Source organism: Apium graveolens, chromosome 10 (genome assembly GCF_009905375.1).
Source record: "Apium graveolens cultivar Ventura chromosome 10, ASM990537v1, whole genome shotgun sequence".
NCBI lineage: Eukaryota > Viridiplantae > Streptophyta > Magnoliopsida > Apiales > Apiaceae > Apium > Apium graveolens.
The window spans coordinates 192,154,667-192,172,112 of NC_133656.1; the positions used below are offsets into that span (position 1 = coordinate 192,154,667).

Genomic DNA, 17,446 nt, shown 5'->3' on the forward strand with positions numbered 1-17,446 from the left:
TCATTGCCCAACTTATCACATAATACTATAAGTCTGTAAGTAGTTCTCCATTTTCATATGGGATGTAGAAGACTCAAAATTACTTCATAGAAATTCTACTACATTCACGTTCCAATCAAACAAACAATTAAATATATGATTAAATAACATTCAAATCTTCATTTATTGAGAAAAATAAAAGATAAGTTTAAATTAAATAACTTTGCAAGCTTAGAGGACTATTCAATTAATTTTTAAAGAGATTAAAATAATATTATATTGAGCCAATTAACAATTAGTCATTTACTGTATCATTAGGACACTTGTATAGTCCTGTTTGAGAAAGGCCCATATGTCTTTTTTGTGATCCACCAACAAATTATAAGTATACATATATCTTAATAATCTAAAAATCATTGTTTCACTTTAGAAATATATTTTTGATAAATATACATATACATATGTTACTACTTATTTAATATTTTCCCTTGTCCTTTTTTTAAAAAAATATGCCCGTTACTACTAAAATAATTTATTTTTGGATATACAATCTTTTACTATCAAAAATAATATTTAAAAATGTGTGTTTCATATTATTATTTAATTACATTGTACATAACATCAAAAAAATAGTTATATTGTGCATTGTGAATTATATTCAAATTATTTATTTTTAAATATATAAATATCTCAAATCAATTAAAATTGCATAATATTTAATAAAAAATGTGTTTTTTATTATTGTCATAAAAATCCAACTACATTATATTTAAATATATGTAAGAAATAATATTTTATTTTTTCCACCTCTATACAAATATCACAAATTCAATTGGTATTTATGAAATTTATTTTTCCCCCATGTTATCCGCCCGTAAACATAAGTTATACTTTGAAATCAATGGTACATGTTATTGACTTATTTTTTTATATCCTCTATTGTACTATAAATACTTGCACAATCTATGTTTCTCATACACAAATTACAAAACAAAGAGTGTCATTTTTTTTGTATTCTTCTATACAATGATAGGAAGACGACCTCTCATACAATGATAGTGTAAAAATATTTAAATTTGTATACAAAAATGTGTTATAGTTTATTAAATCAATATAATTTGAGGATGTTCATGGTACATCATTATATTTAGATTATGTTTTAAAAAAATATTGATGTTTCATGAAGAGATTATATAGATTTCGTTTTTTAACAGTTGTATTCATAGGCATAGAAATGCATATTAATTCAAGAAAATTAGTGATACAATTTTCTTTCATATTATTGTTTATTTGTATTATTGTGGATTTTTGAATGCAATGAGTTGTTTCAATAATTTGGAAACTTGAGCTAATCTGATCCTAACCATATAGTAGATGGGATTGCAAAGTATTTTTTTCATAATTTTTATTTTTCTATTTATCAATTTTAATCATGTATGTTTATATTCATTGGTGAATATAATAGTGGGGTACCAGTGATATCAAAAATCAAATATTTAAGTGATGATTTATCATACTTTAGATTTTACTATGAATATGTATCAATGGTAGAAAAATAATTAGCTAAATTTGTTAATGTGGCTATTAAGTACTTTTATTACAATAGATTTTTCATTTGATGAATGTTGGAGTTAATTATAAACATGTTTTATTTATTTGTTTTGTTTTGTTTGTTTTGAATAAAACAACGTGAACGTTGCAGTAGTTTTAGAGGTACTGCTTTATTTCAATGCAAGGAGTTTCCCAATTATTTTTCACGTAATATATATCATCACTGTGTTTCTTACTATATCAATCTGTCTCTAACATCTGGTATCAGAGCTCTATCAACACCTACTGAACATTCTACAACCTTGAACACCATCAATGGCAGAGTCGAGCAAAGGAAAGGAAGGCCAAATTGGTTTCAACTATCCAATGCTAACCAAAACAAATTATACCGCCTAGGCTATGAAAATGAAAGTGTTCTTGCAGGCATACAACTTGTGGGACACAATAGAGCCTAAAGACCCCAAGGCAGCCATCGATGACAAGACAGACAAACGTCCTATGGCAATGATTTATCAATCAATCTCAGAAGAACTGTTGTTGACGCTAGCAGAACGTAAGACTGCGAAAGACATATGGGAGGCCACCAAAACGGCTTCTCTAGGTGCTGACATAGTGTAAAAATCTAAGGCTCAAACTCTCAAAGCTGAGTTTGAGTCACTAAGTATGAAAGATTCAGAATAACTGGATGATTTTTGCTTGAAATTGAACCGCCTGGTTGCAAGAATCAGGGCTCTTGGTGAACCAATTGGAGAGGTATACGTTGTAAAAAAAATTCTAAGGGCAGTGCCAACAATGTTTCTCCAGATTGCCTCAACTCTTGAGCAATTTGGAGATCCTGAAACAATGTCCATTGAATAGGTTATCGGGTCATTGAAGGCTCATGAGGAACGTATTTCCGGATAGATAGAGAACAAAGAAAGCCAGCAATTGCTGATCACTGTGGAGGAATGGTCCAAACACGATGCCAGTAGTGGTGGAAAGCTTTTACTTACACGAGAAGAGTGGTTACAACGGTCAAATCGAGGTGGATATAGTACACGTGGTGGTCCTGACAAATTTGTTGGAATAATCTTAAATTTAGTTATTAATTATTTGTTTATTTAATTATTAAATATTTTAGATATAGAATTAGATTAATTATTAGAGAAAAATATTATTTTAGAATTGTTTAGTAGTAGGGTAGTGGAGTTGTGGAGTAAATTATGGACATGTAATTTACCCATTAATTAGTAGTGGTTAGTTTGGGTAGTAGTTAGTTTTAATATGTTTGTAAAACCTATATAATGGCTAGTTTACCTTGAGTTTTATAACAAGAAATATAGCAGTACAAGTTCTCTGCAAAATGTAGGTGTCTTTTTTCTCTAAGATTTTCCAACATTGGCATCACAGCCATATGATCCAGGGCTTATAAAACTCTTATAAAAATACACATATACATATAAATATTATCCTTAATATTTTCCATGGCATCAAACAATTTCTCCGTCTCTATTCCATTATTTAAAGGAGATCATTATAATTTATGGGCTATCAAAATGAAATCATATTTGAAAGTTATGAGTTTGTGGGAAGCAATTGAGAGTGATGTTGAGCCAACCCTTCTTCCACAAAATCCAACAGCAGCCCAAATCACAAAACGTGATGAAGAAGTGGCAAGAGAAGCAAAGGCACTTTCATGTCTACATTCGGCTGTGTCGGAAGAGATCTTTAGAACTATTATGGGTTGTGATACTCCTAAAGAAGCATGGACAAAAATTAAGGAAGAATTTGAAGGCAACCAACAAACCAAACTGATGCAAATTCTGAACGTCAAGAGAGAGTTTGAGATGATGAGAATGAAAAATAATGAAGGCGTCAAGAAATATGGGAGTAGGTTGATGTCCATTGTTAACCAAATCAAACTACTTGGTGGAGATTTCTCAAGTCAAAGAGTTGTGGACAAACTTTTAGTGACTCTTCCTGGGAGGTATGAAACTAAAATTTCCTCACTTGAAGATACTAAAGATCTTTCGAAATTAACTGTTTCAGAATTGATCAATTCACTTCACGCCGTGGACCAAAGGAGATCAATGAGGGAGGAAGAAATTGGACAAAAAAATGAGGGACTCCTATTAGCTAAAGCTTCATCCTCAAAAGGCACAGGCAACGAAGTTCAATGCAACCATTGTCATAAGATGGGACATGAAGAAAAAGACTGCTGGTACAAAGGAAAGCCACAATGCTACAAATGCAAAAAATATGGGCATCTGACAAAGAATTGTAGATATCAGAATGATGAAGAAAGGATGGCACAATTGATCGAGGGAGAACCACTCCTTTAGAGTTGTGGAGAGAAAGTGCTCCAAATTGTTTTTGATGAGAAAGTGCATCAATATTGATGGTGGTGAGGAGTGCATCACAGGCGAAGAGAAAGTGTTTCGTAAATTTAAGATTACGGGGGCACTACAAGAAAAAAGGCCAAGTTCGACTGAAAAAAATCGGTCGAATTTAGCTTAATTCGACCGCGTGCGGTCGAATTTACCTAATTTCGACCGATTTTGAATCGGTTCTAATAGAGGAAGTCGAATTTAGTAGTTCGGTCGTATTTAACTAAATTCGACCGTCTAATTACGACCGGAAAATTACAACCGTTTAAATTCGACCGGAGGAATTCGACCCAGGGTGGTCGAATTTGATTTTTGACAAAAAAATTGAATATCCCGCCCAAACAATTAAATTTTATGAAAAAATTTAAAAACCCGCCCAATAATTAAATTCAACCATATATGGTCGAAAATACAATTTTAAATTCGATATCCTTCGGTCAAATTTAAAGAACAACATTTTTTTTTAAAAATCGCCGGAAATTGGAAAGTTTCCAAAAACCGGTGAGTTTTCCCACATTCCGGCAGCCCCAAGACTTGTAATTTCTGAATCTCTTGCATCTTCTCAGAATGAAGAGTTTGTAGATCTTACAATTTAATTTGGGCGTCATCAGTATGAATTTGTAGATCTTGTAATTCACTTTCAGCATCATCAATATCATAGCCAACTGAATTAAGCTCTGGTAAGGGCTGGGAAATGTGTAACAGGTCTATATAGTGTAGACAATTAACAAGCCAACTTATACTGAATCCCAATTTCTGCAGGTCAGCAAATATGTCTTTGTACTCAGCAATCACCTTAGCATCAACCTCAGTCAAAGGGTTTTTTGTGAAGTGAATCACCGAGTTGCACAACATGTTTAGCTTCAATTTACAAAATTTCTTGTTATTGGTTGTAAGGTGTTCAAAGATGCGTGGGTATTTACTCATAATCTGATCAAGCAGACCAATAAACTATGCTTCAACTTCATAGCCCCACACCACAGAGTAATTATTTGCCCTCAAAGCGCTCACCTGATCATTACATGTCCCTTCAACCAAAGCATCAACCTGAACTTCAGAATTCTGCACCACGTGCTCTTCTTGTACCCCAACTTCCCAATCTTGGTGGGAAGTGATATGGTCTCCTCAATCTCCACATTTTGAGATTTTACAGAAGCGGCCTCTGTATGAGGAATAATTTTCTGGAAAAAAACCGCAACATTGGTAAAAATATATCTCATAAAATAAAAAGAAATGTCATTGATGAACAGCTTGGTCTAGCATAATAGTTTGAGACATAAGTTCTACAGCAACAAGACCAGCTGAAAAGCTCACAAGACCTGAACACTTAATGGGTTAAAAAATAGATCTAAAAAGTGAAAACTAAACAACTCCTCACTTACAGATCTCAGTAAAGCTAAATAACATTACTTAGAAGATTTTAGGCGAGCACTTTTCTCAAACATGGTGATGGCGACTTACAAAGGTGCCATTACTACTCATTACTCACTCTTCTACTTCACCTTACCTTTCACCTTCACAGTTTTAACTTCACTATTGGTGTCTCCAGGTAAAGTTTCTTTCCTTTGTTTTTAACATTCTTTGGGCGATCTAACACTTCTGTTTGTTTTAACTTCTGTTTGTTTTCGAAGATTTCCTTTTGGAATTTTGATCGGACACTAGTAAGTCTTCGATTCAGGGCCTCGATCTTGAAGAACACGAGGAGCATGGCTTCAATTCAGAGTATATTCTCTGTTTTTTATTCCAGAAAAGAAGCAGGGGAGGGGTGGTACTGGTTTGTAATTGTTGGTGGTGTGTTGGTGAGGAATAAATGGTAGCTAGGCAGTAGCCTCACTCAGCCTCTCTCTCTCTCTTTGTTGCCGCCGCTCTCACTTTATCGCCGTTGTCAATTTTATGCACTGTATCTGGTTTATGTATGTAAATAAACCCTAGTCACCTGTGTTTTTTGTGGGTGATCAACTTGGGCTCGGTTTACTTTTTTCTAATTTCATGCATCACAAAATTACTTTGGCCCACTACTTATTAATAAACTAAAATACGTTAACTCGAAAAACATAATTATTTTTTCAAGAACTAAATTTTAATATTTGGATAAATTTTATTCTCTACCATTCACATATTTTTCTTTATGTATTTACTAAACTTAGAATAATTTTAAAAAAGTTCAAAATATAGTATAAAAAAATAAACTAAGTAAATATAATAATATATAAAAATATTTTGATTAGTACAACTACCTAGTGTTTAGTCCTAAATTGGTGTTTCGATTTTTTTAAAAATATTTTTCATCGATTCAACCGTATGTATATCACTAAATATATATATTAAGGATATAAACAAAGTTTCAAATCAAAATAATTTTATTTGGTTTGCCATTATAAAAGTCAAACATCAGTTTTACTAGTATAATTTGTCCTAAATTGGTGTTTCAATTTTTTTGAAATATTTTACATCAATTCAACCATAAGAATATCAATAAATATATATATTAGTGATAAAACCAAAGTTTCAGACCAAAATAATTGTATTTGTTTTGTCATTTTAACAGTGACGCATCAGTTTGACTAGTACAACTAACTAGTGTTTAGTCCTGAATTGGCGTTTCGATTTATTTAAAAATATTTTTCATCGATCCAGCGGTATGGATATTGATAGATTTATATATTAGCGATATAATCAAAGTTTCAGATCAAAATATATTTATTTGGATTGTCATTTTACCAGTCAAACATCATTTTGAGTATTACATACAACTAGTGTTCGAATCCTAAATTGGTGTTTCGAATTTTTTAAAAATATTTTTCATCGATCCAACCATATGGATGTCAATAGATATATATATTAGTGATATAACCAAATTTTTAGATAAAAATAATTTTATTTGGTTGCCATTTTAATAGTCATGCATCAGTTTGACTAGTACAGCTAACTAATGTTTAGTCCTGAATTGGCGTTTCAGTTTATTTAAAACTATTTTTCATCGATCCAACCGTATGGATATTAATAGATTTATATATTACTGATATAATCAAAGTTTCAGATCAAAATATATTTATTTGGATTGTCATTTTACCAGTCAAACATCATTTTGACTATTACACACAACTAGTGTTCGAATCCTAAATTGGTGTTTCGAATTTTTTAAAAATATTTTTCATCGATCCAACAATATGGATGTCAATAGATGTATATATTAGTGATATAAAAAAAAATTTAGATCAAAATAATTTTATTTGGTTGTCATTTTAACAGTCATGTATCAGTTTGACTAGTACAACTAACTAGTGTTTATTCCTGAATTGGCGTTTCGATTTATTTAAAAATATTTTTCATCGATCCAAATGTATGGATATTAATAGATTTATATATTAGTGATATAATCAAAGTTTCAGATCAAAATATATTTATTTGGATTGTCATTTTACCAGTCAAACATCATTTTGACTATTACATACAACTAGTGTTCGAATCTTAAATTGGTGTTTCAAATTTTTTAAAAATATTTTTCATCGATCCAACCATATGGATATCAATAGAAATATATATTACTGATATAACCAAATTTTCATATCAAAATAATTTTATTTGGTTGTCATTTTAACAGTCACGCATCAGTTTTACTAGTACAGTTAATTAGTGATATTACTAAAGTTTTTGATCAAAATAAATTTATTTGGATTGTCATTTTATCGGTCAAACATCATTTTGACTAGTACATATAACTAGTGTTCTGTCCTAAATCGGTGTTTCGATTTTTTTAAAATATCTTTCATCGATCCAATCGTATGGATGTCAATAAATAAATAAATATATATATATATATATCTTACTGATATAACCAAATTTTCATATCAAAATAATTTTATTCCGTTCTCATTTTAACAGTCACACATCAGTTTGACTAGTACAGTTAATTAGTGATATAACTAAAGTTTTTGATCAAAATAAATTTATTTGGATTGCCATTTTACCGGTCAAACATCATTTTGACTAGTACATATAACTAGTGTTCGGTCCTAAATCGGTGTTTCGATTTTTTTAAAATATTTTTCATCGATCCAACCGTATGGATGTCAATAAATAAATAAATATATATATATATATATATTAGTGATATAACCAAAGTTTAATATCAAAATAATTTTATTTGATTTGCCATTTTAAGAGTCAGATATTAGTTTAACTAGTATGGTTAAGTAGTGTTTAGTCCTGAATTGGGGTTTCGATTTTTTTTAAAATAATTTTTATCGATCCAACCGTATGTGTGTCAATAAATATATATATTAGTGATATATCCAAAGTTTCAGACAAAAATAATTTTATTTGTCTTGCCATTTTAAAAGTCAAGCATCAGTTTGACGAGTATAATTAACAAGCATCAATTTTATTTTTTATCAAATAAAGAAATTAGAAAATTCTTTTTAGAGCACAATTTATTTTTTCAAGAACTAATTTTTGTTATTTGGATAACGTTTATTTTCTCCCATATCCATAATTTCAAAATATTCACTAACATTTAAATAAGTTTTTTATTAAAAAATAAAATTTTGAAAAATCCTAAATACAACAGAATTCCATTGAAATATATTTTTGAAAAGGGCGGGAAATTTCCTTCACTTTTTTTTTGAAAAAATTAAAAAGTGTGGGTAAATTTCCCTCCATTTTTAAATATAAAATTTGACCGAAATCGGTTGAATTTAGGAGTGCCAAATAAATTATGTTGCGGGAAAATTCCCTCCACTTTTTCATTAGGGCTAAATTTGACCGAAAAAAATTTCGGTCGAATTTAGAGGCCAAATTCGACCGGTATAGTTTCGACCGTTTTAATTTCAACCGTTTTCGGTTAAAATTGGTTGTAAATATGACTGCTTAAATACGACCGTTTGAATTCGACCGAAGCCCGTCGAATTTAGTCGTGTCCAAGGAATTTGACCGCCTGCAGTCGAAGTTAACCCCAGTCGAATTTAAATCAGTTGTAATTAACCTTGTTTTCTTGTAGTGGGGTGAATGGTGGAATAATCTTAAATTTAGTTATTAATTATTTGTTTATTTAATTATTAGATATTTTAGATATTTAGCAATAGATTAATTATTAGAGAAAAATATTATTTTAGAATTGTTTAGTAGTGGGGTAGTGGAGTTGTGGAGTAAATTATGGACATGTAATTTACCCATTAATTAGTAGTGGTTAGTTTGGGTAGTAGTTAGTTTTAATATGTTTGTAAAGCCTATATAATGGCTAGTTTACCTTGAGTATTATAACAAGAAATATAGTAGTACAAGTTCTCTGCAAATTATAGGTGTCTTTTTTCTCTAAGGTTTTCCAACAGAATTGACACGAGCAAGGTAAAATGTTTTAATTGTGGAGCATATGGGCACTTCTCCGCTGAGTGTAGAAAGCTAAGGAGGGACAGAGTACAACGAGGGGAGGTGAATTTGACACTAACCAACGATGATGAATCTGCTCTATTGATGGCTATGACTGAGGGTGATAAAGACGGCATGATCATTTTTAGTGAAGGCCAAAAATTGATTGGACAGGAGGCTGCAGAGAATATGTGGTACCTTGATAATGGAGCTTCAAACCATATGACGGGGTGTTGAGAAAAGTTTGAGAAACTAGATAAAACCATACGAGGACAAGTGAAATTTGGTTAAAATCGAGGGAAAAAGCACAATAAACATGGTCTATAGAAATGGTGAGACCAGAAAGCTTCATGAAGTATATTACATACCAAATTTACCTCGTAACATCATAAGCTTTGGCCAGCTCTCAGAAGAAGGAAATTGAGTTGTCCTGAATGGGTAAAGTCTATGGGTTTATGATAGTTGTGGAAAACTATTAATGCATGTAAAGAGGTCTACAAATCGTCTCTATAAGATATATATTGAGAATAGTAAAGAGGTCTGTTTATTGACTAGGGCAGAAGAGGAAACATGGCTTTGGCATTTGAAGCTCGGGCACGTAAACTTCAAGGCCATGCAATTGATGAAGAGAAATAATATGGCACACAATTTTCCCTCAACCATCTTGCCAAAAGAATTATGCAGCGGTTGTCTCATGACAAAACAACATGGTAAGTCTTTCTCGCACTCTAGTTTTGTTGCTAAACATGTGTTGGAATTAATATACGGTGATCTCTGTGGACCTATATCACCCCCACCCAGCCGCTAACAAGTATTTCATGTTATTAGTAGATGACTTTAGTCTTAAAATGTGGGTTTGTATGTTAAAAACCAAAGATGAAGCTCTGAGTTATTTTAAGCAGTTTAAATTGCTAGTTGAGAATGGCACCAGGAATACTATACAGGTTTTTCGCACTGATCGTGGAGGCGAATTTTGATCCAAAAAATTCGAAGACTTCTGTGAAAATTTTGGAATTCTCAGGCACTATATAGCGCCCTACACACCACAACAAAATGGTGTTATAGAGTGCCATAATCGTACAGTGACATCCATGACAAGGAGCCTGTTAAAAGAGAAAGATGTACCAGTAAAATTTTGGGGCGAAGCAGTAAATCATGCAGTCTATATTCTTAACAAATTACCTACAAGGTCTCTCTCACAAGTCACTCCTCATGAAGTATGGTTTGGAAAAAAACCCAGTGTTGCAGACCTGAAAGTTTTTCGATGTGTTTTCTATATAAAAGTTCCATCAACTCTTACTCGAAAACATGATGATAGACGTCAGTTATTGGTGCATTTTGGAAGAGAATCTAGAACGAAGGCGTACTGCCTGTACAACCCCATCTCAGATCGTATTCATGTTTCTCGTAATGTAACATTTAATGAAAGCAAAAGCTGGGATTGGTCAGCCCATGGTCATACCGCAGGTGCTGCTCTGCAACAGCCACTTGTATTTCCAGATTTCAGCTCTGAGAATGAGAATGAAGAGCCTGTTGAAAAAACTTAGAGAAAAAAGAAGACACCTACATTTTGCAGAGAACTTGTACTGCTATTTTTCTTGTTATAAAACTCAAGGTAAACTAGTCAGGCTTTATAAACATATTAAAACTAACTACTACCCAAACTAACCACTGCTAATTAATGGGTAAATTACATGTCCATAATTTACTCCACAACTCCACTACCCCACTACTAAACAATTCTAAAATAATATTTGTCTCTAATAATTAATCTATTGCTAAATATCTAAAATATCTAATAATTAAATAAACAAATAATTAATAACTAAATTTAAGATTATTCCACCATTCACCCCCATAATCTTAAATTTACAAAGCACTTTCTCTTCGCATGTGATGCACTTCTCACCACCATCAATTTTGATGCACTTTCTCATCAAAAACACTTTTGGAGTACTTCTCTCCAGGATGCACTTCTCACCCACACTTCTAAAATAAAAAATTTTCACGGCCACTTGTGCCATGATATCTTTCTCATTATTTTCACCGCTCATGTTCCTCCTTGATTTTTGTTCTTGATTCTCTTTTTTTCCCATGCTTCTCTATCAAGAATGCTTTCATTTTGATACCTCATTCAATATAAATGGAGATTTTTTTTGATGCCATTGTAAATCACGGATAAATACTTAATATATATATATATATATAAATGTATGTATTTTTATAAGAGTCTCACAAGCCCTAGAACATATAGCTCTGATAGCATGTTGAAAAAACATAGAGAAAAAAGAAGACACCTACATTTTGCAGAGAAAATGTACTGCTATTTTTTTTGTTATAAAACTCAAGGTAAACTAGTCATTAAGTAGGCTTTACAAACATATTAAAACTAACTACTACTCAAACTAACCACTACTAATTAATGGGTAAATTACATGTCCATAATTTACTCCACTACCCCACTACTAAACAATTCTAAAATAATATTTTTTCTCTAATAATTAATCTATTGCTAAATATCTAAAATATCTAATAATTAAATAAACCAATAATTAATAACTAAATTTAAGATTATTCCAATAGAGCCAACTATGCCATCTCAGAATGAGGAGCCAAACACACCAGCTTCGATGTCACAACCATCTACACCTATCTCTGTTTCGAGTGTTTCAGAAACTGAAAGTGAATCAAATAGATTCAGGCTTCTCTCAGACATTTATAAAACTATGGAGGTTGTAGAGATGGATGGGGAGTTACTCTTTTCAGATATAGATGAACCTGTTATATTTGAACAGGCCATCAAAACTGAAGCTTGGCGAGTAGCCATGGATATGGAGATTGAAACGATTGAGAAGAATCACACTTGGGAACTGACAGATTTATCACATGGTCACAAGGCTATAACTCTCAAGTGGGTGTTTAAACTGAAACGAGATACCTCGGGTGAAATCATTAAACATAAAGCTCGCCTTGTGGTGAAAGGATATGTTCAACAACCTGTCATTGACTATAATGATGTTTTTGCCCTAGTTACTCGCCTTGAAACGGTACGTTTGCTTCTAGCTTTAGCTACAAAACATGAATGGGAGGTGCATCACCTTGACATAAAGTCAACTTTCTTGAATGGAGTCCTTGATGAAGAAGTATACGTTTCACAACCCAAAGGTTATGTCAAAGCTGAGCACAAATAGAAAGTCTTTAAACTATTGAAGGCACTCAACGGACTTTGTCAGGCTCCTCGAGCATGGTACTCTCAATTGAACAAGTGTCTACTTCATTTGGATTTCATCAAATGTCCTTATGAACATGCTGTTTATACACGAAAGGACTGGACTTAGTTGTTACTGGTTGGTGTGTACGTGGATGATTTGATTATCACGGGTACCTCCGTTTCAGTCATTGTCAAATTCAAGGGGAAATGAGCCGTGAATTCGACATGACTGATCTTGGCAAGTTGTCTTACTATTTGGGTTTGGAAGTAGCACAGTAAAATGGCTGTATCGAGATAAAATAGATGGCGTATGCAAAAAAGGTACTGCACAGAGCTGGTTTGAGCGACTGCAATGCTGTGAAGTTCCCTATGGAACTCAAGTTACAAATAGATGCGGATTTATATTGTGAAACAGTAAATTCATGGAGAGACCTACCATGATGCATTTAAATGCAATAAAGCGAATATGTTGATATGTGAAAGGCACTATACACTACAGTTTGGTTTACACAAAAGGCCGTGATTGTTACTTACTAACTGGTTTTTCTAATAGTGATCTTGGTGGGAGTATTGAGGATCGAAAGAGCACAGGTGGCATGGCGTTCTACCTTGATAAAAGCTTGATTACTTGGGTCTCACGGAAGTAAAGATGCATGGCATTATCATCATGTGAATCCGAGTTTATGGCTGCCACCACTGTAGCATGTCAAGGCATATGGCTTCAAAGAGTGCTAAGTCAGATTATGAACATAAAGGCTGGTCTAGTTGTTCTTTATATCGATAATAAATCAGATATCGAACTCGTGAAAAATCCAGTCTTTCATGGTAGAAGCAAGCACATCGATGTAAGTTATCATTTCATAAGAGATTGTGTCGAGCAAGGTTTAATAGTGATCTAACACTTAAGTACAAGAGAACAGCGAGCAGACATATTGAAAAAAGCTTTATCTGCTGTAAAATTTGAAAAGATGAGGACTTTGCTAGGAGTCAGGAACCTGGAACATGTTTAGAATTAAGAGGGAGCATGTTGGAGTTAATTATAAACATGTTTTATTTATTTGTTTTGTTTTATTTGTTTGAATAAATTAACATGAATGTTGCAATAGTTTTAGATGGTTTGTAGGAGTTTAAGTTAGCTGCTTTCTTTTATTAACAGATGTACTGCTTTATTTCAATACAAAGAGTTTCCCAATTGTTTTTCACGTAATATATCATCACTATGTTCCTTACTATATCAGTTTATCTCTAACAATGACGAGGTCTTTGAAAAATCATCCAATCTCTTTATCTCCTATATGTTATCTAGTATCTCATACATGTAAGTCCATTCTGATCCGCTGATATGTGTGTAATGGGTTTTATAAATTTTCATTTGACATGTAATCGTGGACTACCTGATAATGAGTTTTACTTATGATACTAAAGAATATAGCTTGACGACATTCAAATATGGTTTAGAAGTCTTACAAACTACTATTTGAATGTGGTCAGGATGTACTATAATATCACCACAAGTGACTCGTAAATGTTAGTTTATCCATACGTCAACATATTAGAGTGAATTGGGGTGTCTGATACTATATAACACTGGGAGATACTGATAAGTGGTATTTTATACCACTTAGAACGTCTTAAAATGGCTTAAATTGGTGTCTTGAAATCAAGTATTTTGTGTATTTGATGCGTTTTTCTAGTGTTTATGCATTTCAGGGTATTAGTTGCATTTCGGAGGAGAAATCATCAAGAATAAGCCTTGGCATGTGTTCACCATTGTGAGAGGAAAAGAACGGGCAGATTACAGCGAAGAAACAGAGCAAACCTGGATTTTTTCCAGTAGGGTCCTACGCGCCCGCGCAGCAATGCTGAGCGGCCGCGCAGCAGCCTTGCGCGCCCGCGCAGAAATGCTGAGCGGCCGCGCAGGGTCGGGGAAAAGGATAAATTATTTTAGACTTCTACTTCTGTTTGGCTTCCAACTTCTATGTAATCTGAATTTTATGGGACTATTATATAAGTAGATTTGAGACGTTTTCACAAAAGAATATGAAGGAGATTATGTTTTAGATTGTGTTTGGCGCAAGAAGCGAAGGAGATAAGGAAGAAGACCGATTTAGCACACTGCAACGAAGAGGAAGCATATTTTCTTGTGATTCTTGTTTCGTTGTAACGTTGGATGCTAGTTTTCTTGCTTTGACTTATTTACTCTTGTGACGTACTCTGTTTTAATATAATTAGTTTAGTTATTATTTTCTTGTGTTGTTTATCATGATTTCATATGAACCCATGATGGCGATAAGTTCTATTATGGGCTAATCGTGATCATGGGGTTGCAACGGATTTATTATGGAATTCTTTAGTTAATTGTTTAATACTTTAGTGTGTGATGATTGCATGATATCTAGTATTGGTTGTGCGTATTCGTCTTATGTGCGTCGCGAACATATAAGATAGGGTGTTAATCTCTTGTGAAGCGACGGTGGATCTTGAGATTTAGAACTTGCCATGCTAGCATAGGTTCATGTACGTTGTGCATGATTAGTGGGTAACTCTAACAGTTTTATTTGCCCTATGTAATCAAAAGGGATAACTTGTGCTTAAATCGTTGTGTTGTCAATTTCTGTAGACATATAGGAACTCAACATGATTGATGACTATTCAGCTTCTATCTTAATTGTGGATGCTTGGTAGAATGGTATTAGTACAATGAAAGTTGGCTTTTATCAGTTTCGTGTTATTCGATTAATGTCATCACTATCACATGCTAAAGGTAATAACAATGGCTATAGAAGGAAGTAATAATGAAGTTGTGATCTCATGAGTGTTTTATTATTGATAAATTGAAGTGTTAGTTAAGTGGTTAATTAAGTAGTTAATTATAATTAATATTTAATCAACAATTTTAAGTGTTATCTTAACATTGAGAAGTAGTCATACATTGGTGAGTGAGTTTAATTAGACAATAACTTAGTCTGAGTCTCTGAGGGAACGAACTAGAAAGTATTCTATATTACTTGCGAACGCGTATACTTGCGTGAATATTAGTGCATGTTTTCGCCCTAACAAGTTTTTGGCGCCGCTGCCGGGGACTCGGCGTATTTTTTTAGTTTATGTACTTACCATCATTGGTCATTAGGACTCAGTGATTAGGACGTAGTAGTTAATTACTCTTTTCGGTTGTGTTTCAGGTACTTTAGCAAGCGTTTATGCAAACTCGTTCTCGTGCTCGCAAGAGGACCTTAGATACAGCTGAGGAGAAAGACGAAGTTCTTGATACTCCGGAGAAGTTAGATTTTGAGGATTCAGATTCAGGAACTGAGCAGAAAGAACCAGTAAACATGGGAGATCGTATTGTTCAAGCTGATCCAGCTCTTATGGATTTTTCTCGGCCTAAAATTGATGACACTCAGTCAAGCATCCTTCATCCGGCTATTCAAGCTAACACCTTTGAAATCAAGCCGGGCACTATTCAGATGGTGCAGAATTCTGTTTCTTTTGGAGGAGCGGCAACTGAAGACCCCAACATGCACATAAGGAATTTTGTCGAGATCTGCAGCACTTTTAAGTATAATGGCGTGACTGATGAGGCTATCAAGTTGAGGCTTTTCCCATTCTCACTGAGGGATAAGGCTATAGACTGGTTACATTCTGAACCAGCTGGGTCCATCACTACGTGGCAAGATCTTGCGCAAAAGTTTCTGGTGAAGTTTTATCCAATGGCAAAGACTGCTGCTATGAGGAGTGCTCTTACTCAGTTTGCGCAGCAACTTACAGAATCTATGTGCGAGGCTTGGGAACGCTACAAGGAAATGTTGAGAAAATGTCCACATCATGGGATGCTGGATTGGATGGTAATCACTGGTTTTTATAATGGTTTGGGGGCCCAATCTCGGCCCATGCTCGATGCAGCAGCTGGAGGAGCCTTATGGGCTAAAAGCTATACTGAGGCGTATAATCTTATAGAGACAATGGCTGCAAATGAGCATCAAAACCCAACTCAGAGGATGACGTCAGGCAAGGTCGCAGGCATTCTGGAAGTTGATGCAGCCACCGTGATGATGGCTGCAAATGAGCATCAAAACCCAACTCAGAGGATGACGTCAGGCAAGGTAGCAGGTATTCTGGAAGTTGATGCAGCCACCACTATTGCAGCCCAGCTCCAAGCGCTATCAATGAAGGTTGATTCTCTGGCTACGTATGGAGTTAATCAAATAGCTATGGTTTGTGAGCTTTGTGCAGGTTCTCATGCTACGGATCAGTGTTCTCTTGTCAACGAATCTGTTCAATATGTGAATAATTATCAGCGACAACAGCAGCCTGTGCCAGCGACCTATCATCCTAATAACAGAAATCATCCAAATTTCAGCTGGGGGAATAATCAGAATGCTATTCAGCCAACATATCAGCAAGGAGTAAGTAAACAGTTTAACCCACCTGGATTCCAGCAACCACAGCAGTATGCTACAAGGTAATCATATCCTCAACAGGGAAGTGCAGCTGCACCTACTAGTGCTGATTTTGAGGAACTTAAGCTGTTGTGCAAGAGTCAGGTGGTTTCTATCAAGACCTTGGAAAATCAAATCGGTCAATTAGCCAATGCAGTGCTCAATCGTCAACCTGGCACTCTTCCCAGTGACACGGAAGTACCAGGCAGGAAGGAAGCTAAAGAGCAATTCAAGGCTATTACCTTAAGGTCTGGAAAAGTAGCTGATGCTGAAAAGGCAAAAGAAGTCGAAGCTGAAGTTAGAGATGAAGAATCTAAGCAAAAGGAGAAAGTGGCGGAACCAAAGAAGACTATTTTTGAACACACTCTGCCTGAGGCTAATACAGGGGAGAAACAGCTCTATCCTCCACCACCTTTTCCTAAGAGATTGTAGCAACAAAAGCTGGATAGACAGTTCGGGAAGTTTCTGGAGGTGTTCAAGAAACTTCACATCAATATACCTTTCGCTGAGGCTCTGGAACAAATGCCTAGTTA

At 34.0% G+C, this 17,446-nt stretch overlaps 1 protein-coding gene and 1 non-coding gene across 2 annotated transcripts; one reads left to right on the forward strand and one right to left on the reverse strand.

The window, feature by feature from the left end:
* Positions 1-3,065: 3,065 nt before the first annotated feature.
* On the forward strand, positions 3,066-3,851 carry LOC141691507 (uncharacterized). Its single transcript, XM_074496243.1, has one exon. The coding sequence runs from the start codon at positions 3,066-3,068 to the stop codon at positions 3,849-3,851; it is 786 nt and encodes a 261-aa protein (XP_074352344.1).
* Positions 3,852-16,199: 12,348 nt separating this feature from the next.
* On the reverse strand, positions 16,200-16,306 carry LOC141694431 (small nucleolar RNA R71). The gene has a single exon (XR_012563738.1). It is a non-coding gene; the product is annotated as a small nucleolar RNA R71 (small nucleolar RNA).
* Between the last annotated feature and the right edge of the window lie 1,140 nt (positions 16,307-17,446).

Excerpts from the sequence above, each read along its gene's own strand:
- LOC141691507 (XM_074496243.1), top strand. The coding sequence starts at position 3,066 with ATGAAATCATATTTGAAAGTTATGAGTTTGTGGGAAGCAATTGAGAGT.